This window comes from Alternaria alternata (genome assembly GCF_001642055.1).
Source record: "Alternaria alternata strain SRC1lrK2f unplaced genomic scaffold CC77scaffold_31, whole genome shotgun sequence".
Taxonomy (NCBI): Eukaryota; Fungi; Ascomycota; class Dothideomycetes; order Pleosporales; family Pleosporaceae; genus Alternaria; species Alternaria alternata.
Window position 1 is genome coordinate 205640 of NW_017306220.1, and position 25773 is coordinate 231412.

Sequence of the window (25773 nt, forward strand, 5' to 3'; positions counted from 1 at the left end):
CTGCGGCAGTTTGTTGTTCGCGTTCGCATACAATGCTTTTTAAGGTTGCGGCATCCTAGTGTCTGGTGTCACTGAGATGTCATCGCGGGGACTTGGAATAGCACACACCAAGGTACTCGCCCGGACGGCAGTCGACATCTAGCAAGTTACTGACTTGTCCATAATCATCTGTCACATCATGCCTTTGAGTATGCTAGGATCTTTACATTGTTCATTAGGTAGAATATGCTCATGTATACAGGGGTATAAAAAACTGTCATGTCGCTTTTGTAATGTACAAGGATGGGGTATAACATAAATGGTGGTGATCATGCACCTGTGTTTCGCGCCTTGATGCTGATAAATTCCAAGGTCAACCAAGCGAGTCAAGTATAGCTTGCGACTCAAGCCGCTGTGGGGCGGATGGATTCCAGATTGTTTGCGATTACCGAGACGAGTCTTCGGTGTCCTTTTTCGGCTCTGGATGAACCGTGTGTCTTGTAGCCTAGGTCTTGCTTCTTTCGTAGATCCAAAGCCATGGCGCTCGTGGCGGTCATGTTCGTTCGCAGTTACAAGGGCAAGCGAACATGTGGGGGATCGCATCACTTTGGATATGCGAAAATGGTGTTGGTGTTGCTTCCTTGAGACACCTTCTGTCTATGCGGCAATCTTGATCAAAGCTGAAACGCAACGACGTAATGTCCGTCTTTCAGGATCAGGGGCAACCCCAGACGGCTTCGTTGAGATGATTTGAGGAAAGTGATTGTGGGTAGATTGCTGAAATTCATCATCTGTATGGTGCAGACAGAACCGATCCCCTCTCTTCATCCGTAATGTAGAATGACTTTGACACCAAGATGCCGTTCTGGAAATTATCCTCCTCACTGCTCCTTGAGCTCTTGATCCTCAAACTCCTTTGACTATCGTTGTCTGAATTGTCGACGCGCGTGCTCTTCTTTGAATTGGGAGGAGCGCCGGTGCCACCGAACCAGTTAGGCGATTTCGGGAAGGATGCATCTCGCGTTATTTCGTCGTCGGAAGTGCGTGTTTGCACAGTGGCTGAGAGTTTGTACATGTCGGGCCGGAGTTTGTCGGCTTTGGAAGCGGGGGCGGCGTTACCGGGTAAAGGGGCAGACATGCCGTATGCGGAAGGTCGATATGCGCCAGATGGGCGCGTAGAGAGTCCAAGTTTGTGCATGGCAATGAAGAAGAGTGGGCGGAGAGTCGCAAGGCTACCAGCTGTGATAGCAAGGCCTTGTTCAACCGATGACCAGATAGCGATATCAGTCGTCGACCCTAGTAGAGTTAGTACTTGGTAACGACAGTAGTTAAGGGGAGACATACACAGGAAGTCAGGTGCGTTGAAGTAGTGGATGAATGGCAATCGCGCGATGACCGCCGCACTCGCAATGCAGCCCATGGTGATCAAAGGAATCAAAGCGACCTTAGTCCTCCTCTTCAACTGCAAATGCCATACCAAGAAGCCAGGAATAATCGCGAAGGTGAAGTCGGTGATGATGCTGAACACACTGTAGACATAGCCAAGCGCGGAGATGACAGTGTTGTCAACGCACTTTCCTTGTTGCGAAGTGCGATCCCACATGTAAGAAACCGGGTAGCACTGGAACAGACAAACGAAGAAAAAGGCGCCTCCAGCGATGACCGAGACACACATTGCACTCCAGATGATCCTGATGTTCTTAGTCCAGGTCGCAAACATGACTTGCATGTGGATTTACTCACCATGTATGGATTTTACGAATACTAATCCGTAGGAGAAGGAACCCGATAGAAATCTTCGCGCATATCATGGCTACGGAGTAGAACAGATAGCAAAAATACCAGGCATGCCTTGCCTTCTGTATGCCGTCGGTAGACAGATCGTGGTGGTGGCGTCCGGTTCCATAGTGTATACCGATGCAAGACGAAGTTGAGTAAGAGATGAAGAAGAGCTGAACATCTAGTCAGGCCGTGCCCCAGTTATTTGGTCAGTCCACACTTACTGTTGCGAAGACCATTAACCAGTCATCTCGGCCAAATGCCTTGACCATTTTGACACGAACAAATATCCTCAATGCACAAGCCAGGATCGCAGTGGTGGTGAAGGCGATGTTGACTGCGAGCAGCTCAGGCCCTCTGTTTGGGACAGCCATGGTGATGTTGGTATGTTGTCGAAGCAGTTGACGCTCACACGGCGAGGAGGAGCCCCAGTAGAGCACGACCAACCATTATGGGGGGCTCAGGATCTTTTACGTAGCTGGATTCCTTACCGAACAAGCACGGTGGAGCTATAGAGGGCACCGCATAATGAGTGCCGCCACGAGAGATGTGGGTCTACGGGCGGGCTCCCAGCACTCATTCCAGGGTCTGGTCCGTTTCAGGGAGACACCATTACCAAGAGGGTCGCTTTCCCGCGGAGCTAGGACCTCGAACTATGGATTTGGCGAAGTCGTTCATGCGTTGACAGGGCTAGCTGGGGACGCGTAGAAGCTGACGGCAGTAGTAATGATTGCCGTAAACGAGATTGTCCATTGAAAGTAAACGGACATGACGGAAGTAGGAGTAGGCGATCAGCGCGCACCAGCGTCTCGCAGGCCGCTGAGTAGGGATGACATTGGTATATTTGCATAGGTCTGAGACGCCACCACTACTCAAAGGAAGCTTGCAGTAGCAAAACTCAAAAGAGCGGCTTGAGTAACGGCAGTGATGCTCCATGTCGTGCTTTTGGAGGTGCCTAGACGCGTGCCGCTCAATCGAGTTTCGCGATGTTGACCGGCCACGTGAGAACTAACCATGTTTGGGATTAGTCACCGAAAATCCTGTAAGGGCTGCACTGGCTCCATCTTCCGTGCCTTCCGCTTCTTGGCTAGTTTCTACACAGACAATGAACGCTAGCAACCTCCAATCCAGGCTCCTCGGAGCTGCCAGCTGTCGCCGCTGATCGGCAGCATCATCGCGCAGTATGTCTTTAACCGTTGGTTTCGACTATTCTACGACTCACTGCCGGTTTTTCTCGATGGGGAAGTGCTCTGCAGTGCTAAGCGCGGGAACTTGTATCCACAAGCCGGACGGTTCCTGAACCTGCATTGATCCTCACTGACAGGTTTGCACAGAGCGGCTGTTCTTAAACTTTACCTTTATTCCTGCCATGACATACCATGGCTGATGGCGTTCAATGCAATAGCCAGAGGATGTCGCCAAACTACTTAGAAGCCTCGGCTTAAGCACATATACCGCAGGGTTTCACGAGTACCTAGCGCACTGACTGACTCGTTATCGTGGCCGTCGGCACTTGATGGAGGCACTGTACGACCTGGATTTGGCTCCAAACTTGCATCATCCACAGCGCTATTATCGCGTCTTGGACGCAGAGTCTGTCGCACGAACGACCATGGTTCGCAAAGCTGAAACCCATGCTTAGAATATAGTTGTACGGCAACGGTCAATTGTCCGAAGATATGTCAATGGCTTGCCTGGCAACTGTTCCTCGGTTATGCCGACGACCAGAAGACGGCAAGATATCTCAGCAAGGGTATCGCAGTTTACCACGTCGTTGAGTTTTGCTTGCAAGACCTGAATGGGTCATACTACAAGAGGTGGAGCCGCGAATTCCAAGGGACGATTGCGACATGACCGTCGCGGGCATCAGGGTTGCGCAGCACTTCCGAGTTCCTGGAAACAACTCCGCACCTATTATTGCCCGGTTGGACGCCTGTCCGGCTCTCGCAACGTTAATTGGCCTCAGCTCAACGTCCTTCCCGCCTGGTACCTTTCTGTCAAAATGTCGGGGAACGTTACCAGGCCCCCGAGCGAAAGCCCAACTACGGAACGGAAAGAACTCCTGGAGTAGAGTTCTGCTGTCATGATGGCGAAACCGTATCCAAAGTCGGAGAACAGGCCGACCTCTGTTCAGAATTGCGCAACAAAGAGCTTTTCGGACTCGCACTCGCTGCACCCCTTTCAAGCCGTGGTTGACGCATCTGTCGCACAACCCATGCGATCGGTTGCAATGTTCCTACGATGTACTGGGTTACCGCTGATCTTCAGTCTTTCAGGATGACATCCGCAACACCGCACCCAGGCTTGAGCAAAATGTAAGCAGGTGTCCACTTCCAGGAACGCCCTACGGTTATATTCTTCAGTTTGCGCTGACTTCCGAGGTCCTTACATCGGCATCTGACACGGCAGACGCTCCTGGTTCAGAAGAATCTCACTCGTGCGAGAATATTGATCATGTTTCAAACGATCAACGCTTGCAGTAAGTAGGCGATATGCAGTAACAAAGTTTTCATGTTGTGCGATGTACCTCTGTACCGTCCAGCAACACGGCGAGTCGGAGGACCACCCGCAGCCTCCTAGTCCGAATGCGTTCTTCGATGCAGCTGAGACGACTACCAAAATAGGGACGAGCATCAAAGCCAGAACAAGACAAGTTTGCTTGTCTCGATTGAGCTGGCAATCTCTTAGGCCATACCGCCTAGGTACATGCTTTTGACACAGTGCAGTGCACGCAAGAAGCATAGCATCAACGTCGCCTTGCACAGAATCCAGTAGACTAGCCTTGCACTTTGTTATCGTGAGCAAAGTACATTTCGCTACACGGATCTTTTCTTAGCAGTTCACCAAGAAGTGTTTGTTGAAAGATATCAGTGCTTTTCATAAGCATCCATATTCCTTTTTCCCTTATCTCCACAGTACAGCCTCACACCACACCCCTTAGGTCCCGGAAAGATCCTCACAATAGTGTCTCTTTCTTCCGAGCGATCTCCTTCCTTTTTCGCGCCTGCACATTGCTTATCTCTTTTATGCATGCACACAGATGCGCCTATGCGGCGCAGTCAGATTTCGACGCATCCCACGCCCGCACACCCATCCACACAAGCACGAGCGCCCGCCCCAGAAAATCCTAGCGGCTAACCAACCCCCGCAGCCGCCCAACCAACACGTTTGAAAGAAAATCTCCGCGCTCCCGCGAAAAGTGTGGCCGAGTGACTGCCGCCTGGGCAAGGCGGGTGTGGCGTAAATTGTTTCGATTGGAGTCTTGAATTCTGCAACCGCCGCATTTTGCTGTGCCACTGGTAGTACGTTTCGTGGGTGGGGAGGCAGGAATGCGGCGTGGTTAGGGGACGTGGGGTGTATATACTTTACGAGGGAGGCAGGTTGACTGTTACCAGAGACGTGATGCAGCGCATCGTGCTACGATACCAAGGTTCTTGAGTGCATTCATCGGTCCGATACTTGTCCAAGGTTCTAGACGACTCGCATCGCGAACTCGTCTTTCCAGCGACAGACATCCAAAACCGTGACGCGGAATCTCGCGCGTCAGCCCAGCACAACATGGAAACCATCTTCACATTCATCACACTTGTCGCTCTCGCATCCTCTGCGCCATTACCCACGTCCCAATCAATTGAAGCCCTCCCGCTCGTCTCCCTCGCCCTCATCGGATCACCATCACACTACACAATCGGTTCGGCGCAAAGCCCACAACTTTCCACGTTCACATCTACATCGGGCAACGCGTGGTCGATACATATACCCATCGATGTATCCCTCGATCTAAGCACACGGCCGGAGCATGTCCAGGCCATCGAGGTCACTGGAGTAGAATCGGGAAAGGACCTGGCAGGAGAAGAGGTAGAGAAGGATGATAGGGGTGTGCTGTGTAAGGCAAGTTTGGGATGGGGGAGTGAGGAGGTGGTCGTGCGGATGGGCAAGGGGAGGGTTGTTGTAGATGGAGGGAAGATGGGTAGGGTTACTGGGTTGAGTTGTTGGAAAGCGGGGGTGTAGGGAACATATGCATGATTTGAGTGAGTGTTACAAGAACAAGCAGCTTCGCAAAGAGTCCTGGAGGATGCTTTGTTGCATGAGGGTTTGATGTGTATATAAACTGGTTTCTAATCTTTAATTCTCCTAGAGGGCGCATGCTCGTCGTGGATATACCTTGTAACTTAGTATCTTGTCGTGTTTCACGAACAAAACTTACCTATATTGTAACTACGTGGGTGGCTATGGGGAGTGACGTCCTCACGCACGGTAACCTTGCATCAGCTTCTCTACAATGCTGATGCCCATCTGCTCGTCTGCAGAAGGTGGCTTCTCTGGCTTCTCTTCCTTTGCAGAAGTAAAGCCCTCCCGTTGCATGATTTGCTCCATCATGCGAATGCCTCTGAGCTCTTGTAGTGGGGGGATGTTCTGTATGCCCTCGGGATCTACAGTATCAAAGTCCAGGGCACCGGTGGGTTTCACCGCGCCAGCCACCTCGTACAGTGCATCTGGCGTAACGACAAAGTCGCTTTGTACCTCTCCCGACGTCGTTGGTGTTACCTTCTCCACACCCAGTTGTGCCTCGTCGACCACCTGGCACGCGTGTGCGACAGCAACAACGGGGGTATTGGGCTGCAGTACCTTCAAATCCTGCAGCATAGCCCACTGCACCTCGAATAGATTGTGACCCTCCCATATCGTCACGCCCTGCGCGTTGAAGACGAGACCCCCGATAGCGCACATGTCTACCTTGAGGCATTCATCCCGCATCTGCGAAAGCGACACCGCTCTCCCTATCCCCGGTTTCTCCATGCCGTCTAGACATGCAGCCATCTCGTACTTGGACTCGCTGATCCTTCCGGGATGCAGTAGTACGAAACCTCTGCGTAGCCTATATGTCGCTACCAAGACCCTCTTCCCGTCTTTCAGGGCTCTGTATCGCAGTTGTTCGAGGCTGTTGTCGGGCGTAACGAGGATGACGCTAGCCGACTGATAACATGGCAGGGAGACTAGGCGGTCGATTGCGGAGGCCGAGCCTCGGAAGTCGGGGGTGAAGGACATGAAGTCATAGTTGAAGCGCGCGTCGGGAATGGCGTGTTGGATGAGGTCTTGGTATACGCGTGCCCATATCAGCTTCCTGCTGGAGTCGGCATCGGGAGAAGCAGGGGCCGTCATTGGGAGAGACCGGAAGCGAGCGAAGTGCGGCTATAAGCCTGGTTATACGTGATGTGTGATGCTGGAAAAGCGAACGACAATGTGTGGAGTCTGCGTCGTGCAGCGTAACAAAGGGCGGGGGCATGTCGGCCCTGGCGCTGACTAACCGGACCGCCTCGTCATGTACAACCTACCTCCCTCCATGTCAACTTTGTTAGATACCCCGTAGATTGTTTTCTCAAGACTGTCTCTTCACGATGCACGACAGTCGTTTCGTCAGAACATTGGTAGAGATCCGGGTTTACCCGTCCCCGCACCATTGGGGTAAAGTCCCCGCGTCGGGCTACGCCAAATCGGCTACATGATTACGTCCGTCATATTACCGAAGAGTCACATATCTCAAGGCCAAGACGCATTGCAGAGCATGCTGTGAGTATCGGGAGTAAGACGTCCGAGCAGGCACAGATAGCTTCCATGATGGGGAAGCACAATGACATCGAACTACGAACAGCGGCGACACCTTCGAACCGGTCGTCGATGGAAAGCAGCGGAGGGACAACACCAGAAGAGCGCATCGCAGAAGCATCGAATATGGATTCCATCAACACCGGACCGCCAACACTGGAACCTCGAAACCCTATTGAGCCTCTCGAAAACGTTCAAACAGACGCCGAAGGTGATCAGCCGACCATTAAGAAGAAGACATCCAAGCATGCAAAAGCCTTGGAGATTTTGAAATGGTTCGTCAAAGACCAATGGTTCCTCCTCGCAATGGGCGCCGTAGTCCTCATTTCGTCCCAAGTCCAAGTCCCAGCCTCACAGCAGCGCACAAAGCGGACGGTAGTCACATACCTCGCAGTCTCCGTCATCTTCTTCATCAACGGCTGCACACTGGACACACGGGTCATGCTCGCCAACTACATGCGCTGGAAGCTACACATCTTCGTCCAACTACAATGCTACCTCGTCTGTTCAGCAGCCACCTTTGCCGTTGTCAGCCTATGTGCGACGAATCCCAACTTCATGGACCCATGGCTACTGATCGGCTTCCTTTTCGTCGGCAGCGCACCTACAACAATGTCCAGCAACGTTGTCATGACGAGACAAGCTCATGGAAACGCGGCACTCACGGTAGTTCAATCCGTCATTGGCCAATTCCTCTGTCCCTTTTTGACGCCCATCATCCTGCAAATGTATCTTTCTACGGGATCGTGGTATAGCAAGGTTCTCCAGCGCGGCTCTGGTTACGCCGGCATTTACCAGCGTGTCTTCATGCAACTCGGCCTGTCGCTATTTCTTCCAATGTTAGTCGGACAGATTGTACAACGCCTGTTCCCCAAGATGACGAAGAAAGTGTTCTTCGAGTGGAAACTGCTCAAGCTTTCGTCAATCGCGCTTCTCACGATGGTGTGGCAGACTTTCGATCAAGCGTTTTCTTCTGGTGCGTTTGAGGCTGTGAAGCCGTCCAACATCATCTTCATCGTCTTCATCACAATCGCGCTGTACTTTATATGGCTCGCCATATGCTTCACAGCCGCTACTTTGTGGTTGCCGAAGAAGGATGTTATTGCATGCTGTTATTGTTGCCCGGCAAAGGCTCTTGCTATGGTTGTCCCCCTCACGTCGGTCATGTACATCAACATCGATCCGGTCGATCAGTCGAAGATGCAGATACCTGCGATCATCTTCCAGGCTTTTCAGGTTGCTATTGGTGGCATCATGACCATTGGTTTCCGCAAGTGGATCCGACCAGAAGAAGAAAAAGAAGAGGCGGAAAAGAACGTCGAAGCAGGCGCAGCGAAGTAGAATTGGAAAGAAGACGGAACTACGCCAATACGTATTACGCCCTAAACGTCTATACTATGCGCGAGCATCCGATTCTTTCGCGGGCGCCTCTCCGCTCACCCCATCTTTTCGCTTTTTTGGATTGCAAAAATATGTAGACATAGTGTATTGTAGTCAAGAACGCCAGATATGCCAAAAGAAAAATCGTCTCGTCAAGCCGTGTTTTGCTCAAGTAATGCAGCAGCATCCGTTGGGAATCTGAATCAATCAGCTTAATGGTCTGCCAATGGAAAGGGATACATACGCATTTGCATGTCCCAGCGAAGCCATCACAAGGGCACTCAACGCAGGTGACTGAGGCAACAGTGCCGTCCGCATTTCTGACTTCCTTGACGGATCGTTCAAGACTGACCTGCGCCATCGATTAGCTGGGGGAACCTCCAGGTAAAGCCAGACTTCTCACTGCTGCGGGCGATGCAAGCGCAACCGAGGCGGCGACGACCGCGATAATAGCCGAAAGCTTCATAGTGTCGAAGGTACCGAGTCTCTGTAACTGTTGGCAACGGAGCAAGATGATTCCAAATGTGATAAAGGATTCAAAGGAGTTTTTGATCGACGCAACAACAGCACAAAGAAGAAGCAAATGCATTAGACAGGACGATCCCGCCAGTTCTTAAGCAGCAATACTTTTTGCCCATCAATGCTACTAATTTGGCACCCTTGCGGTAGTCCTAGCTCGGCCTCCAAACTTTCTTGCCCTTGCTCCCCTCCCTCATCAATTTTCGCATATTGTGTACGACGCGCGCACCGGTTCCCCGCCCTCGTGGCAGAAACATGTTTTCGCGGAAGATTAATCTATTATCACGCTGGCGTTTACTGGCTGACCTCTCGCTTCAGTGCTGGGCCCCAGCTAGGATAATTTCAAAACGTTCCGGAACATCGGAGTTTACCTCACATATTTCATGAGCCGCGATGCAAACACTTTCTTGCATCCCGGGTAAATGGTCACACGAGACTGGGGTGCATATTGAAAGACCAGCGCGTGCGCGCGCGCGCGCAGGAACGGAGACTTTGACAGTCTTTGCACACACACATACGGCGTCGCAATATATTTTCTTACTGCCGATGCGGAATGGTCATTGGATGCAAGGAAAATACCCGTCGATAAGAATCATAGTATGTGCAGGGCAGGGCATGCAGCGGACCAAAGCCTAGATCGAGTGTACATCCGTCCACGTGCTGCGTCGCCTAGGACAGCTGCCGACAGCAAAAAAGGAACGCACGCGCGCACCCCTTTATGTTGTTCTGCGGCGTACGCCCGCCCTGACGTCGTGGCACAATCGACCCGACGACCAGTTTTGGCGTGTCGCGAGATGCCTTTTACGCACGTCATCCTGCGACGCCTAGGTGCGGGCGCGTATATCATCGACAGGCACAATTCCTGCGCCTTACTCTTGTGTCTTGGGAGAAGCTGATCCGGCACATACCGAATAGTAACTCCCCTGTTCTAGGCTTTGCGAACATGTCCCTGAATCCGGCACTAGTGTTGAGTACATATACGAGCATGCAGTCGCTTTGGCTATGGACTACTGCACGCTTGGCACGTTCACCGAACAAAGTTTCAAGCTAGCAGCGTCGCCTACAAGGCATTGCGACTCTTGACAGTGCGGGCGGCGCATCAGCCGTGTATTGTTCATCACTAGAAACCTCGACACAATCTAGGGCGAAAAGCATCGGTGCTTGGGCCTCCGTCGCTATATGCAGATGACGGACTGCTTTAGTTGAAGCGACTTTCGGCTAAAGCGGCGCATACACGAGGTTCTTGCCATGCTATGGATCTAGATGCACGGAGTCTGGATGCTCTCTAGATGATCACGTGCAATACATGTCCTCGGCAATATGCGTCCCCCCTACGAGACGGCTGCCGACCATGTCTCCTGGCACTTCTCGCCTTGAGTGCAAGTATTCGATTTCAAACATCTTCCTTGTCCTAGTTCAAAGTCCCAGACCCGTCTCTGGCAAACCGCTCAGACATGTTCCAAGCCACCTCGGCCAATCCATCTCAACACCCAGCTACATCTCGACCATCAAAGACACTTCTAAATGTCGACTTGGCGTACCACGAGTGCATCCATACACCATGACTCCCCGTCTCACCACCATCCCCTCCTACCAGCGTTCATCAGAATCTTTCTCGCCTCCTCATTCCACCTCTTACTTGCTTTCTCCCGTGACCTAGGTCGCTGCTTGTACCCCCCATTCCCATACGTCCCGTCATTACCATACTCGAACTCAATCTCCTTACCCCTCTTATCCGGGTTATCAAAGCGGTCTAGCCAGCGATTCAGATGCGCACGACTATCCTTTGCACCCGCCGAGTAACTCAGGATAATCCTGATCTTGCGCTTTGCTCTCACATCGTCGTCGTCGTCGTCGTCTACTCCTGTAGCCTGTGATTCTGGGTAGTTGCTCAGCCGCTTTAGCTGGGCTTGAGATAGACGGTTTAGGAAGGTGACGACGGGTGCGAAGTTGTGGTTGCGGACGACTGTTGTGATGACGGGGGCGTGGAAGAGGACTGCGTCGAGGAATTCGGCGGAGATTTGGTTGTTTACTCCGACGAGGCCGCAGCGGGTGACGATGTTACGGGAGCCGGATTTTAGTTTTGAGGAGCGGTCGGAGTTTAGGATGTGTTTGTAGATTTCGTCTCGTAGTTCTCGTGGGAGAGCGAGGAATGGGGGTAAAGTATAGTTATGTTGCCGTGACTCTATGGGTACGATATCCGTATCGCGTTCATCGACTTTCCTATCAACACTCTTGATGGTAGGAGGTTCCGTCGTAGATGCGACAGCTTTACGTGCACGTTTCCTAGGTGGTGGCGCATCGTCGTTGGCGGTGTCAGCCACTGGTTTGGCGGCTTGCTCGGCCTGTTTGCGCTTCGAACGCCGAAGCTGTGGTGCCGCTGTGCTAGTCATGATTGGATTTGTTTCCTGACGTTCTCGGAATCTCGAATGAATGCGAATCGTATACATATACTCGCTGCGCGCCAAGCCAACATGGTGAACCTTTCAGGCAGCAGCTAGGCAACGATGGGGTGGCCTGAGGTGGACTAGCTGTATCCGGTGGGCGCCAGTTCAAGCAACACTCCACTATTGCCATCAGAGATACCATCGATGTCATGTACTCTAAAATCAATCCAATTTGGTTTCGCAGATGAAGATAGAAAAGTTGGGTGCTGGACCTCGAAGATCTCGCACCTGCGCCAAGTACGAAAATACGACAGAGCTGTAAGGGTAGCATTTAAGAGAGCGAAGATTGGATAAGTATTGTTATTAGTATATCGCGCATGCCACCCAAGCTCTCCACCTTGTACTATTAGACTAAGAGCACACAGTGATCCCAGATCAATGGCGATAAGGTATATAATGAAGACCTTAAACATAAGACCGAAGTAATCAGAGCGCGTCCAAGAAACACTTCTTATTGTAAATGGGTATCCCATAAATGTCGTGCCAGGTCATGTCCACTCGCTCCAAAGGAGTCGTGGTCGCATAAATTGCACTGCGAACGGTAGCCTTCGTCCAAATAGTCTCCTGAATGATACATCAGAAAGTGTCGGCAGAATTGGTTGAAAGAAGTCCAATATCGTCTTCCCTTCAGCTCCTTAGGTTTGCATTTCCAATCCTGACCTGGGCAGCCTGTACGGCGATTTGTACGTAGCGCGGCCTTTATAGGCTGCGTGACAATCGTAGGCTCTGGCTCTTGGTCTGTGGATATGGCGCGGGCGCGTTTGGCATCCTGGAAGGGACCACCAGGTTCGTTTCCAAAATCTTCAGGAGCTTCGCGCTTAAGTTCCGGATGGAAACGTCTCATATGGCGGAGCATTCCATCCTTTCTCGAGAAGCCTTGTTTTCCAGGGCCGTACTCACATGAAGCGACTTCACAATGGAACGTCGGCTTGCCATCATCCTCGTTGTCCAAATGGGTCGCTTGGTGACGCTTGAGATCCTTCGGGTATAAAAACGACTTCTCGCACTGCGTACATTTGTGTGGTCGCTCAGACTCATCTGTATGGGTTCTTTGGTGGCGTAGCAAATCTGCTCTCTGATCGAATTCTCGTTCGCAACCCTCATAGTCACAGCGATATGTGGCCTCTGAGACCTCTTCACCGTGTTCGAAAGCCTTTGACGTGGTTGACTGACCATGTATTCTTGCTGTGTGATCTGCCAATTTGTCTTTGCGGGGGAAAGGCCTTGATGCGCGATCGCACCCAGGCACCGCGCAGAAGTATTGTGGTGGGTTCAAGTTGTGAACGGAATCTTTGTGCCTGCGCAGTTCGGCAGCTCTGTTGAACCCTTTCTGGCAGATGTCACATCGAACGTTTTCGCCATCTTTACGAAGTGCTTCAGTGCTTGGTCCACTTGTGACTATCGTAGGTGTGGATGGTGTTGTATCCATATAGACTGTTGAGTCTGCATATTGCGGCTGGGACATGGAGGATAGGGTTTCAAGCCTTGCATCTCCGGCTTCGTGGGTATCACTGCCTATATTGTAGTCGCTCTGATTTTGATGACTTCTGCGGCGAAAAGCAGGACCAGACGCTAAGTGATGATGCCACGTGCGGTAATGCTTCAGGCGGGCGTCTTGACGATGGAAAACTCTGTCGCAGTGGTCGTCCTCACACTCATACACCACAGGACCTTTATGTTTGAGCCGCCGATGTCGAGCGAGGTTTCCTTTTCTATAAAGTCCTTCAAACGTTGCAGGACACGATGGACACCATAGAGTGTGGAATCCTGCAGGGCTAGAAGTATCGGGAGCGGCTATATCCATAGGCTTGATTTGACCAAACGACCGAAAGTCTTCGTTGTCGCCAAGTTGCTGAGCAGAATTGGGCGTCACGAATACCCCAGACCCATGCATCGACTCCGGGGGTTGTTGGTTAACGTAATACGGCCACGGGGGCTCTTGATTCTGAGTCTGAGCAGAATGTCGATTCGAGCCCTCCCGGAGGGTACGCTGATATGCATTGTCGAACAACCCGAAGTCCAATTGCGCGGGATCGAGTGGTCTCACTGTTAGATTGGACATCTCTTCCCAATGATGATCATGTTGTTGCAACGCTTGCGATGCAGGATCTGATATATTCTCTGACCAATCCTCCGCACTTTCCAGATGCGGAGGATATAGGTCTTGCTGATCGATAGCTACATCGTTCGTATATTGTGGGGCGGAACTAGGAGTCTCTAGGTCGAGAAATGATGGCAAAGAACTGAGTTCCCTCTGGAGACTCCAAAGCTCCTGTCCCGAAGCATAGACCGATGTAGTACTTAGTGGAGACCGAGGTTCATCCGTAAAGCCAGGTTGTCTTTCATCGTAGGCAGCGTAGCTGTGCCATAATCGCCCTGTGGGGCTTTCATGTTCGTGTGTGGTCTGTGTTGGATAGCCGGTATCGTCTGCTGAAGGCAAGGGTTGATCAGTAGCAGGATAGAGGCGTCGGTCGTGGCTCATCGCAGGTATTCGTGTCGCACTTTCAGTTTGTCAGCGACGAGCACTCGGGATCGCGACGTTGCGGGTTACCCATAGGGACGGAGCGATATGTACTGTATCGCGCCTGCGCATGCGCTGCGTCGCCATAGGGCTATTGTATGAGTGGTAGTGGAGTTACATCACGTAGAGTAGATTCGGCCTGGGAATGAGGGTGCTGCTTGCGACAGGTAAGTGGCGGCTTGGCGTTGATCACAAGTCAGGTAATTGAACGGACGAGCGTCAGCCGTTGCGAATCAAGCGGGCGTTTTCACGGAATTCTAATCATTGCATTATGAGACAAGCAGTTGAATTTCTATACGGCTGACTGATGTTTATTCATAGTAGTCTAGCAAGTTGGGCTAGAGCATGAGCGTCTTGATAAGCCTTATGGTTCTCACAGTCTCCAAATATGCACTTACCAAGCGACGAACAAACATCGCTGTCGTCACAAAATGATGCGCTTTTACATATGGGAACGGATATACTAACACAGTGCACATCTCGAGGCTGCTTAGCGCTCAACAATAGCCGTCCTTGAGCACCAGCACGTGTACTTTGGAGGGGTGCTGCTGCATACAACGCCATGTTGGCTGCTGCGCGGCATTCGCCGCATTTAAGGTGGCTTCTGGACCGTTGCCTTGTTTATTGTGGGTTTGCAGCTCACGGCTTCAAGGTGTTGGGGTATGGGCGGAACCTTGCGGTAAACCGTGGGTTATGCCCACGTTCGTCCCATATTTCGCAATACAATACAGACCTGTGTATCGGCTCGATCTCACGAGGAAGATTACGCTGTGCAAGTTTTCTCGTGTGTGCGTTGTGTTGGCGAAGTAGGTTGGCGTGGTGAGGGGGTGCGACGAATGAGCGTGGCCCGCCTAGGGCTGAGCGCTTCACCGCCGCCATCCTTGGTGGAAAGCCAACTCCTTTCTCCCCAGCGTTGCTACCGTACGGACACAGTGTGAGGTGCGTTGATCAATATCGCATACTTCGTCTGATCCAAGACCGCCAACAACCTCGCAATAGAGTCGAATCTTCTTCAAGTCAAGGTATGTGGGCGCGTGCGGGGTTTCTCTTGTCGAGGCCCAACGATGACGACAACCTCTAAAACATGTGTAGACGTCAACATGCCAGTCCTCACCCGATTTTTGGTTGCCTTTAACGGTAAGTGAATTGAACCAGACTCTGTCAGATGCAGCAGATGCGCTTCGGTGATGACGTCGAGGCCTCACGCACAGCTGACAGTCACCACTAGGCACCCGCCCCCACCAAGGCAACGGCACCGTCCTACCTCCAGGCGCCTACGTGCAGCCGATCGAAGACGAGGTACTGTGGTGGAAATATACTGTTGGAGCAGTAGGATTATTGGCGGGAATTGGGGCCTGTATCACCGGCGTTTACCTGTGTGTCGTGAAATGGCAGGAGCGTGCTGCTAGACAAGCTTGTATGTGGCTGACGATTCATGCCTTGCTTCATGTTGTACGTCGCATGCCATGCCGTCACTAGAGCTGACTTCGTGCTAGCTGGCGCTGCACCCGGTGCGGCCCTTCCGTCCGATGCTCCAGGTCCGGTCGAGGATTACTACGAGCTAGGTGCTTTCAACGACCCGCCACCGCCTTATCAAGCGTCAGGCGCTGGTATCGAACCGCAACAAGGGCGTCCTGAACGGGACGAAGGTGACATGGACAATGTGGGGAGACGGATTCCCCACATCGCTAGACAATTGGGCGATTCGGCAGATGCTCCGACACCGCCAGCCATGACTGTCAGCCGTGAACATGCTTAATCGCAGCATCCGTTCTCTTGTTTGTATATATCGATGTTGGACCTGCTCGCGAGCGGTTTTGCCGAGCATGCGAGTCGGACAGTTGGCGTTTGGGGAAGCGATGGTACTATGGCGTTCGAGGAAGAGTTGGATTCATATCGGACGGTGACAGTGAGATCGTAAAACGGAATTTGAAGAATGTTTCTTCGAGTCTTCGTTGGTAATCGGATTCTGTGCTGTTTAGTCAACCAACGTATCGCATCGTAACGTGGCACCGTGCCGCCTCTTGTTGGTTCCCTTCATTGCTTGAATGAAGGTAATCTGATAGATGCTCGTGAAGTCGACTGCATCTAAGAAGCGCGCGGTGCTATGAAGTGATGTTTTGACGTGAAATACGTTGTTACGCAGTTGCGCAGTTGCGCATGAGTGAAGGAACCAGGTGAACAGCAGAAATGAAGGACCTCCCCACTGACGCCGCCCTACGAATGTTGCGGCCGCCCGATGTGTTTGAGGTCCTTCTGTCGCTTTTGCCCCATTGATGTGTTGCGGCCACCAGACCGTCCAATCAAAGCGCCTATTTCCAGAATGGACACTGCGCTTGAGGGTCTAAATGTGGAGAGTTGATTGATCTGATTGGTTCCGACCGGAGGTCGCAATCCAAGTACGCAGAAGGACCTCAGGTCCTGACGGTCGCCCTATGTTCTGGTGCGGCCACTTCAGCCCTACCAACTCCATGTCGCTTACCTTGTAGTACACACCATGGCCACAACAAAACTGCATTCTACTATTGGCATTTTTGTTTGGAATTCTGAAGGATTTCCATTAAGACGCCTGGATATGTGATCTTTCGGAGTGGGAGACACCCTCATCGTTCATCAATACCTTGATGGCTCAGCGGCGCACACCACTTGACCATTAGCGCTCATCAACCATTTACTAGATATGCTAAGTATACTTTGTTGCAATCCAGTATTGATCACATTCGCGTTCAGCTTTGCTGCTATCGCCATGTTGGCGAACGCTCCGGTTCTGCACCAGTATACTACAGAGAATACTAATCATCGTCGACCGCTATTTGCCCTCGACGACCTCCGGAAATTACATCATACCGCCCAAGGGACAAATACAAGACTTGCTATAGCAGTTGGCAACATTAACATCTGCAGCGAAGTTGTTCTCACGCTCCATCCAGAAGGGATAATTCGCCGCGCATGTCCGCAACACTCTCCCAGCTCTGTCATCCAATCGGCCAATTGTCTCAAAAGACTCATCCTATGGTTCTCAAAATATCGATAGCCCAAGTCGAATACTGGAAAATCTACCAGACTAGGACATAGCGAATCTGAGGTTGTAGCGTTGTTTACGGATAGCATATTTATCATTACGCGCTCAGCAAGTAGGTAATAATGCGGTATTCAGAGAAGTCGGAAACTCCGGCTTTTTCTTTTGAATAGTTCGACCGTCATGTTTACACATCTACCAGTGTTGAATATTCGAGTAGAAGAACATGAAAGGCTCTGCTTTTCTAGTCTTTAACCTATTTGCGTTCTTTGACTGCCATCTATGCAGGAAGGGTGCGGGAGAGCCGCGGCCACGAGAGGGGACGAAACCATTTGGAATCTTCAGATAAACTTTCAGCGACGAACATTCAACAGGGCTGGAATGCGTGAAATGGCAGAATAACGCGATACGAAGACATCCATCAGTCTGGAGCGCGAAGACCGCGAGAAGAGGGTTCAAATTGCTTTTTGGACAGAATCCTAATTCTTTGCTGTGGCTGGACTGCCGGCTGTTCCGCCATCGCGTGGCAACCACGGAGACCATGGGGCTGACGTCGGCCCGACCCCATCCGAATTTTGCCAATGCAACCTCCCTGCGCTCAATTGATTAAACAATCTCACGACAATTTTCCAACTCGATCTCAACGACGCATTCGTCGGCAGCCTTGCGTCAGCATATGAACCGCCTGAACCTTGTGAAGATGATCAGCTACACTGCGGTTGAACTTCGGACGCGCAGCTCAGGGAGAATGACGTACGAATGCCTAGGGGGCTAGAAGCGCTACTCACGCACTCGATACTTCTCTACCAAATTCCTTACGTCCCTACAGCTGATGAGTCTAAATCGAGACCAAAGATGTCGACATCTGCACCCTCGATATGACGTGTGAACGCATCATCGTAGCTCCCGCTGCCACAGCTGAAACGCCTAAGTAAACTTCGAAGCCTAAGTACATGCAGGTAGCTCAGGTACCACTGAGTATAGTACCGTATTTGTGGTCTAGGGCTTACTAGATTTCCCCAAATGGATAAGTTACGAACTGTTTCCAAATTCTGCCCCATCAACTTTGCGCGTTAGTGTAGTCTAGCCGGCGATCTTGCGTTCGCTCCCGGACGATCTGGCGAGTTCACCCGTATTTCTGGTTGAGTTTTTTCAAGCGTAGCTTGACCAAAAGGTCGGGTTCTGCACCTTCAACTCTTCTATACATTCTTCTGCGAACCGTCCCTCTTTTCTTGAAGGCCAGCATTAAGTATGCGGTCACTGATTCTTCTCCCTTTGTTTGCTTTGCTGCAAATATGTCAGGCCTTCACATCGCCTGACATATACTCCGTTACGCAGCCAGCAGGTGCTAGTCCGGATCTGGGCGCAAACAGTCAACCGGCTACGGTGCCATCTCAATCGAGGTATGAGGACCAAATCTATATCGTGGTTGTCGTTATTAACAAGGTTACAATAGGCATGCAGCTGGACCGAACTCCGGATTGAACATCTTCATACCAAACTACAAGGCAGATCCTAATTGGTAGGTGGTCTTATGGAAGCTGAAACCAAATCAACTAACGACCTTGTCCCAGGCTTCCACTTACACTATCTCTCAAGACAGTCGGTTTACAAGTGAAGGTCATTCAAACACTGAATCTTTCTTCGCAATGCAGAGATCTACTCATCTACACGTCCCCAGGCGTGAGCTACAGCCCGAGCGCTGCCGACGTCATAACCTTGACCTCCTTTGTGACCAAAGGTGGTAGATTGATCTTCATGAACCAGGTTCCTACGGCTCTTCAAACCCTTGCAGGTGTTACTGCATCTAAAGTAGACTCGAGTGGATCGCGGTCCGTCATCCAGCTGACAAACACCGAGACGCCCGTACAGGCTCTCCAAGGTTTCGACTTCTCAGAGTACTACGACGTAAACATGCCATTTTATGAGAACTACACCGAGAGTGGCCTAATCAATGTCGGCTATACGGCTGCCAGAGGCTCACAAACACTTGGTAAATATTTGGTTCGAAATGATGGTGTGGACAGCGTAGATACATCGGCTACAAGCGCTGCCATCGTCAAACATCAGCCTTTGGGCGCGACCGGATATGTCTACAGTTTTGGTATGGACCTGGGATATCTGTTTATCCAAGCTCAAAATGAAGCTGGCGGCTACTCGCCATGGTACGACGGACATTATTACCCCGGGTACGATATCGGCACACGCATCATCAAGAACATTGTTACTACTAGCCCCCATTTCGTCAGCCTATGGTCGGTTCCGTACAACAAAGGCCTTGCTTTCACCACAACCTGGGATATCGATACCTATGTCTCGTACCCCCACGGCCAGGGTATCGCAGCCGCCGCACAAGACCGAGGCGCCGCGGGTAATCTGAACCTTCACACCAAGTACGTCACCGATGCATACGAGACTGCATACTTCCAGTATGGCGTTCCGTACATCTATCAGATTAGCGGGTTCCGCACTGCTCCTGATGGCAACCCATATATCGACTTTGGTAGTCACACCGTCAGTCACTCGCCGAACGCAGCTGGTTTCGGCTATGGTACTCTCAATGAGCGATTCCTCCAAGGAACCGACTCAGGCTACTATCCAGTCATACACCAATGCGGACCCAACGCTGACGGTACGCCCACTAACGGAGAGGTATGCACCAAGGGAGGTACCAGTGGACTCTCTTTCTACACATCAGGTGCTTCCTCATCGGGAGAGGTCCGCGTGAGCGCTTACTTGATTCGACACATACTTCACGATGAGTTCAAGACCAACTACAACATGACCACCTATCGTCCAGGTAATCTTGCTTGGAGCAAGTACCAAGCCACGCATTGTGTGGCAAACGGAATTATTGGTGGCTCTTCGTGCGCGGGCAATTCGCATCTCACCCATCTTCCTTTCCAAGTCACTCACAACCGCGAGTCGTTCCAGGAGCTTCCATACTACGAGTTCCCGCTTCAATGGTCTGACGGTGATGGAAACATGAGCAGCGCCGACTTTCCAGGGTCGGACTTCTCGAACCAGATCAAGTACATCAAGAAAATGGCACGTTATGGCGGCCACTACAACATCTTGATTCATCCGTCAGATGCGTTGTTCGACAAGATCCAAATCCAGCGCGCTCTTCACGACACCGTGCGTCCTTTCGCGGTCTTCTTCAACCAGACAGGAATTGCCAATTGGTGGACTAATCGAGACCGTGCAATTGTGGACATCACAGCAGCAGACAAGTCATCTGCTATCATGACGGTTCGTTTGGATGGCGTTACAGAAGGCCTCACCCTACAAGTGCCTCGGAATTACGTCTTCCAATCCGCGACGGGCTCTCTTTCAGTCTGCCAGCAGGTTTCCTACGATGGAACGACGAACGCAGTGGTACTGCGAAACACGTCAAAGGGTCAATTTACACTCTACTTCGCCGTCGGTACAAACAATGCAACCACCTCCACGTGTCCTGATTTTACTCCCAAACCGCTAGGAGACACGGAATGCATAGCATGGGACGTCATGATCGACGATTTTCTGGAGCTTTACTTTGGCAGCAACAACGTCAACCTGCTCTTGTTGCAGACATCTGCAACAGGGCTCTCGTCGAACAACATAGACGGCACTTTGCAGCTCACTGCAACTACCGATAGCGGTGTCAATGCGTACTACACGGAGATCTCCCGCTTTTGCTTCGACGCTTCCATCTACACACATCTCTACTTTGACATGGTCGCTCCCACGGGATCCAGCTTTTACGTACAGCTCGTTTCGTACGACTCTGGATGCAATACCGAACAACCGAGCGCTTCGTACTTGGACGTGACTAGGTACGCGCCTGCTGATGGCTCGAACCATACTGTCACCATACCGTTGTCAGACTTTACGGGCCAAGACATGAAGCATGTTCGCGGAATTCGCATCGGCAACATCTCGCCAGCTCAGACACCCATCTACATTGATAACATCAAGATCCAGAAGCGATGTGTGACAGCACCAGGAGAAGACCGTACCCCAGGTCTGGCGGTTGAGTCATTCCAGAATGTTGACCGATGGATCACTGGTATCAACAACATATTTGGTCAGACTGACTACAACAACTCGATGACGTTTGCAAAGCTCTCGGAACTGGGAAGGATGCAATTGCTGCCTTCGAATGCCAACTCGTTCTTCTATACCGACACGAATGTTGATGGAGTCTTTTTGAATGCTACTGCATACACAGGAGTCTCTCTCAACGCCCGTGGCCCATCTGGTGGCTCCTTCGATGTCGTCCTGACATCCAGCACCGGTAAAACCTCTACTGTCAACACCAGGTCTTATGCTTCCTTCAGCCAGAGTAACTTTGCCAACATCACGATTCCCCTTACCGCTTTCTCAGGATTCAACACCGACTCCCTTAGCCGCATCACGCTACGCAACTTTACACCCAACGGCGGCTCTGCTGCTAGTAACTTTACGATGCGATGGATCTCTCTTTTGGGTGGACCTTCCACAATTGGCGCTGGTCCGCGTTGCCCGACTCCATCTGGGTTTGTGGTACTGAACTTCTGCGATCCGAATGAGTTCAAATCGCAAACCAACGCCCTAGGAGCTCCTATCTCAGACGACAAAACGATGACATCATACAAGCAGCCTTCCCGTGGGTCTGTCGAACTCGTTCCCCGTGACGCTTCGTCTTACTTCTACTCGCTGCTCGCTCAACCGTCCAACTGTAGAGCAGTGAACAGTTCCTTCGACTCGATCATACTTACGGTTTCAGGCCCACAGGATGCAACCGCGAACATTGGTTTCAAGTATGGTACTGACAGCTGCAATACCAACGTGGTCACGTCCTACATTCCAATCACTTTCAACGCCGCGTCGACAGCGCTTACGATCCCGTTCTCTCGCTTCCCTGACAACTTCAACCCACAATATCTCCAGTCGTTCATCATGAATAAATTCAACACTGCCGGCCAAACCTATCGCATCCACTCCTTGGTCTTCACAGGACCGGCTGACAGCCCTGGTTGCGCGCTCTGCTCAGGTACCATCCTGAACACCTGCACATTCGTGTCGCAAGTTCCACGAAACAATCGACTCCTTGGTGCGATGACTGATGAAGGCTCTCTTGCTTCATACACTGTCGATAGCGACGGGTCTCTCAACATGGGCACTTCCGGCGACTCGTACTGGTACTCCCAATTCGAGTCTGGATGCTACAATGCGAAATCAGTAAACGCGACAGGTATCCAACTATCCGTTGCGGCACCTGCAGGTACCACTTTCCGCGTCACCATGCGCTGGAAGACCGACGAAGAATGCACAACGACGTCGCCTCCGTCTTCTGTCCCCATCACTTCCTACTTGACTTTTACCGGCGCCGATGCATACCAAGTTGCACAGATCCCCTTCTCTGATTTCGGTGGCATGAACGCAAGCAGACTCGACAGCGTCGCAATCTCATCCTTCAACCCCTCTGGCGTGGACATCAAGGTTGGCTGCATCAGTTTGACATCGGTTCCAGAGCCTGTCCCCGGAACAGCAGGCCATCCGACGTGCACATGTCCAGACTCTGCGTGGTTGAACTACTGCACCCCAGGAGTTGCGAACCGTAACGCGAACGGCTATGTCCAGAGCGATGACGGGACTATGGAAGTTGCGCCGACCGTCACCAACGGCGCGTTGGTTCTGCATCCCAGTGTATCTGGATCTTACTGGTACTCGCTCCAGAACTGCGCGGATATCTCTGCATCGCAGTACCTCGTTCTCAATGTCACGGCGAACGCGGGTGCTGGTTTCAACGTGCAGCTGCAGAGTGGTGGATTTGGATGTGATGGCCAGACACCAATTCAGCGACTCAGTGTAGCGAGCAGCGCGTATGGCAGCATGAACGGCAGTCCTGTTGTTCTGAGAATTCTGCTGTCGGCTTACACCGCGATGGGGAATAGTCAGTTCACTTTGTCGAAGATTGATGCGGTTGCGCTGGAGGGCTTCAGCGCTGAGACATCGCAGTATCTCATTCATTGTGCGTATTTTGATAATGGTGGAACGAACGGTACCGCGGCGACGAATGGTACCGCGGCGATAAACGGCACTGCGTCGTAGATGTTGTTTCTAGCGATTTGAATTTTGAAAGTCTTTTAGATTTACGATGTACCATAACTGTATCCTAATTTATCAATGAGGTTATATCTATCTGAACAACGTATCAAAGGCTAGATATTGAGCCTAATGCTCTCGTGTTGTCTTGCAGTCGCTCTACAAGTCTTGTGAGGGGCGAATTCCTACAACCGCCAAGGACCTATTCGCCAGCCATAACGCCATGCATATGCGGATGTTTCGATACGATCGGTAAGTCACAGCCGTCCTATGAATACTGATAGTACTGCTTGTACTCCAGCGCCCGACATCTCGGTGTGAACACGCAAGAGATGATCCAAGATTGAGATGATAACTCACAGATGTAAAAAGGGCGATGGTCACGTCAATCACAAGCAGCACATATGACACGACACCTAAGGCTTTATTGTTCTTAACTCCAATAAGGCAAGAAAATTCACATCAACCAGAGCCTCTATCAATCACAGAGAATGTCGTGACACGAACACAGTATCATTTCTTCCTTCAAACTAATCCAAATTCGTATTGTGACTGTTCCATGTAGCGACAGTAAGTTTACCAAACACACTCGTCCTCGCGAAGCAGTCTCGCGACAATGATCCCATGCGTACTTCCATCGTCCCGAGCACTCTCCCTCTGGCCCTACCTCCGTCCAGATTCCCAGTACGAGCACGTGTCCTTTATCGAATGGTCAGCGTTGATCTCTCAACTGAAACTAGTGCGATTTCTTACCGATACCGGCTATTGTCTTCTAGAAAGCGGAACCTCCGCGGCCACCTGGGTCTTTGCCTCTGACAATTGGATCGGGTCCGGCATCACGAGCGAGAGGGCAGTTCGGGCGATGAATCTGGGGGTCGGCATCGGCGTCACGAGCAAGCCGACAATTGGGGCGAGTGAGCTGAGGATCTGGGACTGGGGAGGCAAATGCCATGGCGACGAACAAAGAGACAAAGATGGGCGTAAGCTGCATGGTAATTGATGGCAAGGTCTGCTCGAATTCTTGAAGCTGTGATTGATGGTTGTGTGTTATATGAGCTGGCTTTGCGATGCTCTTTATACACCATTTGGTTCGGCCATCTCCGGCGAATCGTGTTGTGGAGTCTTACGTGAGATGGTTGATGGTTGTTGTTGATAACCGTGAAGGATTCCGGAAGGATCAGATTTGCCATGTTGACGATACAAAACTGGCTACTTGTCGCGAATTTCCCCACCCGGGCGTACAAGAGCGTGAGCACGTTCTAACATCGAATCGCAGAGATAGTCAGTCATGGCACATCGAATGCATCAGTTTAGTGGAATCGGTCAGGCGGCATTAATCAAATGGGTGGTGTTTGTTGGGTCATGTGAATTTGGCGTATTGCTTTCATCATTCTACATGGCGGAGTCATGAACTCGCGCGCTTCATTGTGCATGTCGCACATTTGTTTGCCATCTCCGGTACGTAATAGCAGAAACGACAGTCATCAGCTCAACAGATCCCGTGTACAACACTAAGAGTCGCAAAAGCCCTTCAAGACGGCTGGTAGCATCACAATATATGACAAAGAACACGCGCCTTTATAGCCCAGCTTTACTTTTACAGCGCTGTAGCAGAGCTGCCGCTGAACCAGGAGATAGACCAAGGACTGTTGCATCTCGCAACGACGCTAGTCCATACAGCCGTGACACTATACGCAAGCTTTGGTTTTGATGCTGAACCGTCTAAAGTGCAGACATCAAGATGTCTTATCCTTGACTCCTCCTTTGCCATGTCCAAAGACGAGAGTATCTCCCTTACGATGTATTGTACCCAGGATACAATTGTCAATTCAAGTCCGGTACAACTTCCGCCATCAACCTGAGCTATCGCGTGAGCGAAATCGTACCTTCCACTCAAGAGAATATGTGTTTCGAGTTCCAATGATAAGACACTGTCCTTCGATTGTCCTCAATTCCAATTCTTACTACGACCATTAGTGAAAGGGCAGAGTGCAACAACGCATGATAACGCCAATCAACGGGCATCAATATTGATCCTTCGGACATTATGTTTACCAGCATATCTTCTCGCTTTCATTGCTTGATCGTATCATGAAATAGAGGGAGTGGAAAACGACTCAATCGTAGATAAGCCGTCATGAGATATGATATAGACTGAAAAGATATTGAGGCATCGATATTTCGAGGGCTCATCAGCCTTTCTAGAGTTCTTTGCAATCAACGCTTCCACCTGTCTAGTGTTTCCCTGCAGCGTCTCAGTCGCATGGTACCGTGCCGACCCGGTGCCTTACTCTATCCTGGCAAGATCTGCAGTACTTAGGGAATCATCGGAAGACAACTGTGGAAGGTGGCGGGTGCGCTGCAAGATGCGATGAAGTATAACGAAGCATCCAGAAGGTGAGAGCAGAAGTAAGCCTTTTTGCCCAGAGGAAAGTTGCCTGGGTTATCCT

The 25773-nt window shown here is 51.2% G+C and overlaps 9 protein-coding genes across 9 annotated transcripts; 4 read left to right on the plus strand and 5 right to left on the minus strand.

The window, feature by feature from the left end:
• Window positions 1-674: 674 nt before the first annotated feature.
• Window positions 675-2290, minus strand: CC77DRAFT_560505 (hypothetical protein). Its single transcript, XM_018532199.1, has 4 exons — window positions 1983-2290; window positions 1723-1931; window positions 1324-1670; window positions 675-1275 (listed from the first exon to the last, which is right to left on the minus strand). The coding sequence occupies exons 1-4, from the start codon at window positions 2130-2132 to the stop codon at window positions 767-769; spliced, it is 1215 nt and encodes a 404-aa protein (XP_018379994.1). The 5' UTR covers window positions 2133-2290; the 3' UTR covers window positions 675-766.
• A 2618-nt stretch (window positions 2291-4908) lies between these two features.
• CC77DRAFT_560687 (hypothetical protein) lies at window positions 4909-5941 on the plus strand. Its single transcript, XM_018532200.1, has 2 exons — window positions 4909-5789; window positions 5897-5941. The coding sequence occupies exon 1, from the start codon at window positions 5317-5319 to the stop codon at window positions 5767-5769; it is 453 nt and encodes a 150-aa protein (XP_018379995.1). The 5' UTR covers window positions 4909-5316; the 3' UTR covers window positions 5770-5789; window positions 5897-5941.
• A 65-nt stretch (window positions 5942-6006) lies between these two features.
• CC77DRAFT_1054807 (hypothetical protein) lies at window positions 6007-6921 on the minus strand (the record flags this gene model as incomplete). The annotated part of the gene is made up of 1 exon (XM_018527817.1): window positions 6007-6921. The coding sequence occupies one exon, from the start codon at window positions 6919-6921 to the stop codon at window positions 6007-6009; it is 915 nt and encodes a 304-aa protein (XP_018379996.1).
• Window positions 6922-7099: 178 nt separating this feature from the next.
• On the plus strand, window positions 7100-8899 carry CC77DRAFT_1025726 (hypothetical protein). Its single transcript, XM_018526125.1, has one exon. The coding sequence runs from the start codon at window positions 7492-7494 to the stop codon at window positions 8704-8706; it is 1215 nt and encodes a 404-aa protein (XP_018379997.1). The 5' UTR covers window positions 7100-7491; the 3' UTR covers window positions 8707-8899.
• A 14-nt stretch (window positions 8900-8913) lies between these two features.
• Window positions 8914-9231, minus strand: CC77DRAFT_1001105 (hypothetical protein; the record flags this gene model as incomplete). The annotated part of the gene is made up of 3 exons (XM_018523144.1): window positions 9149-9231; window positions 8990-9097; window positions 8914-8943 (listed from the first exon to the last, which is right to left on the minus strand). The coding sequence occupies exons 1-3, from the start codon at window positions 9209-9211 to the stop codon at window positions 8914-8916; spliced, it is 201 nt and encodes a 66-aa protein (XP_018379998.1). The 5' UTR covers window positions 9212-9231.
• Window positions 9232-10378: 1147 nt separating this feature from the next.
• Window positions 10379-11728, minus strand: CC77DRAFT_1025727 (hypothetical protein). Its single transcript, XM_018526126.1, has one exon. It carries the CDS (start codon window positions 11655-11657, stop codon window positions 10839-10841), a length of 819 nt encoding a protein of 272 aa, XP_018379999.1. The 5' UTR covers window positions 11658-11728; the 3' UTR covers window positions 10379-10838.
• Window positions 11729-12162: 434 nt separating this feature from the next.
• On the minus strand, window positions 12163-13140 carry CC77DRAFT_948524 (hypothetical protein; the record flags this gene model as incomplete). The annotated part of the gene is made up of 1 exon (XM_018535205.1): window positions 12163-13140. The coding sequence occupies one exon, from the start codon at window positions 13138-13140 to the stop codon at window positions 12163-12165; it is 978 nt and encodes a 325-aa protein (XP_018380000.1).
• A 2192-nt stretch (window positions 13141-15332) lies between these two features.
• On the plus strand, window positions 15333-15991 carry CC77DRAFT_1066902 (hypothetical protein; the record flags this gene model as incomplete). The annotated part of the gene is made up of 3 exons (XM_018528935.1): window positions 15333-15369; window positions 15461-15649; window positions 15729-15991. The coding sequence occupies 3 exons, from the start codon at window positions 15333-15335 to the stop codon at window positions 15989-15991; spliced, it is 489 nt and encodes a 162-aa protein (XP_018380001.1).
• Window positions 15992-18502: 2511 nt separating this feature from the next.
• Window positions 18503-23329, plus strand: CC77DRAFT_1066903 (hypothetical protein; the record flags this gene model as incomplete). Its single annotated transcript, XM_018528936.1, has 3 exons — window positions 18503-18654; window positions 18708-18773; window positions 18826-23329. The coding sequence occupies 3 exons, from the start codon at window positions 18503-18505 to the stop codon at window positions 23327-23329; spliced, it is 4722 nt and encodes a 1573-aa protein (XP_018380002.1).
• Between the last annotated feature and the right edge of the window lie 2444 nt (window positions 23330-25773).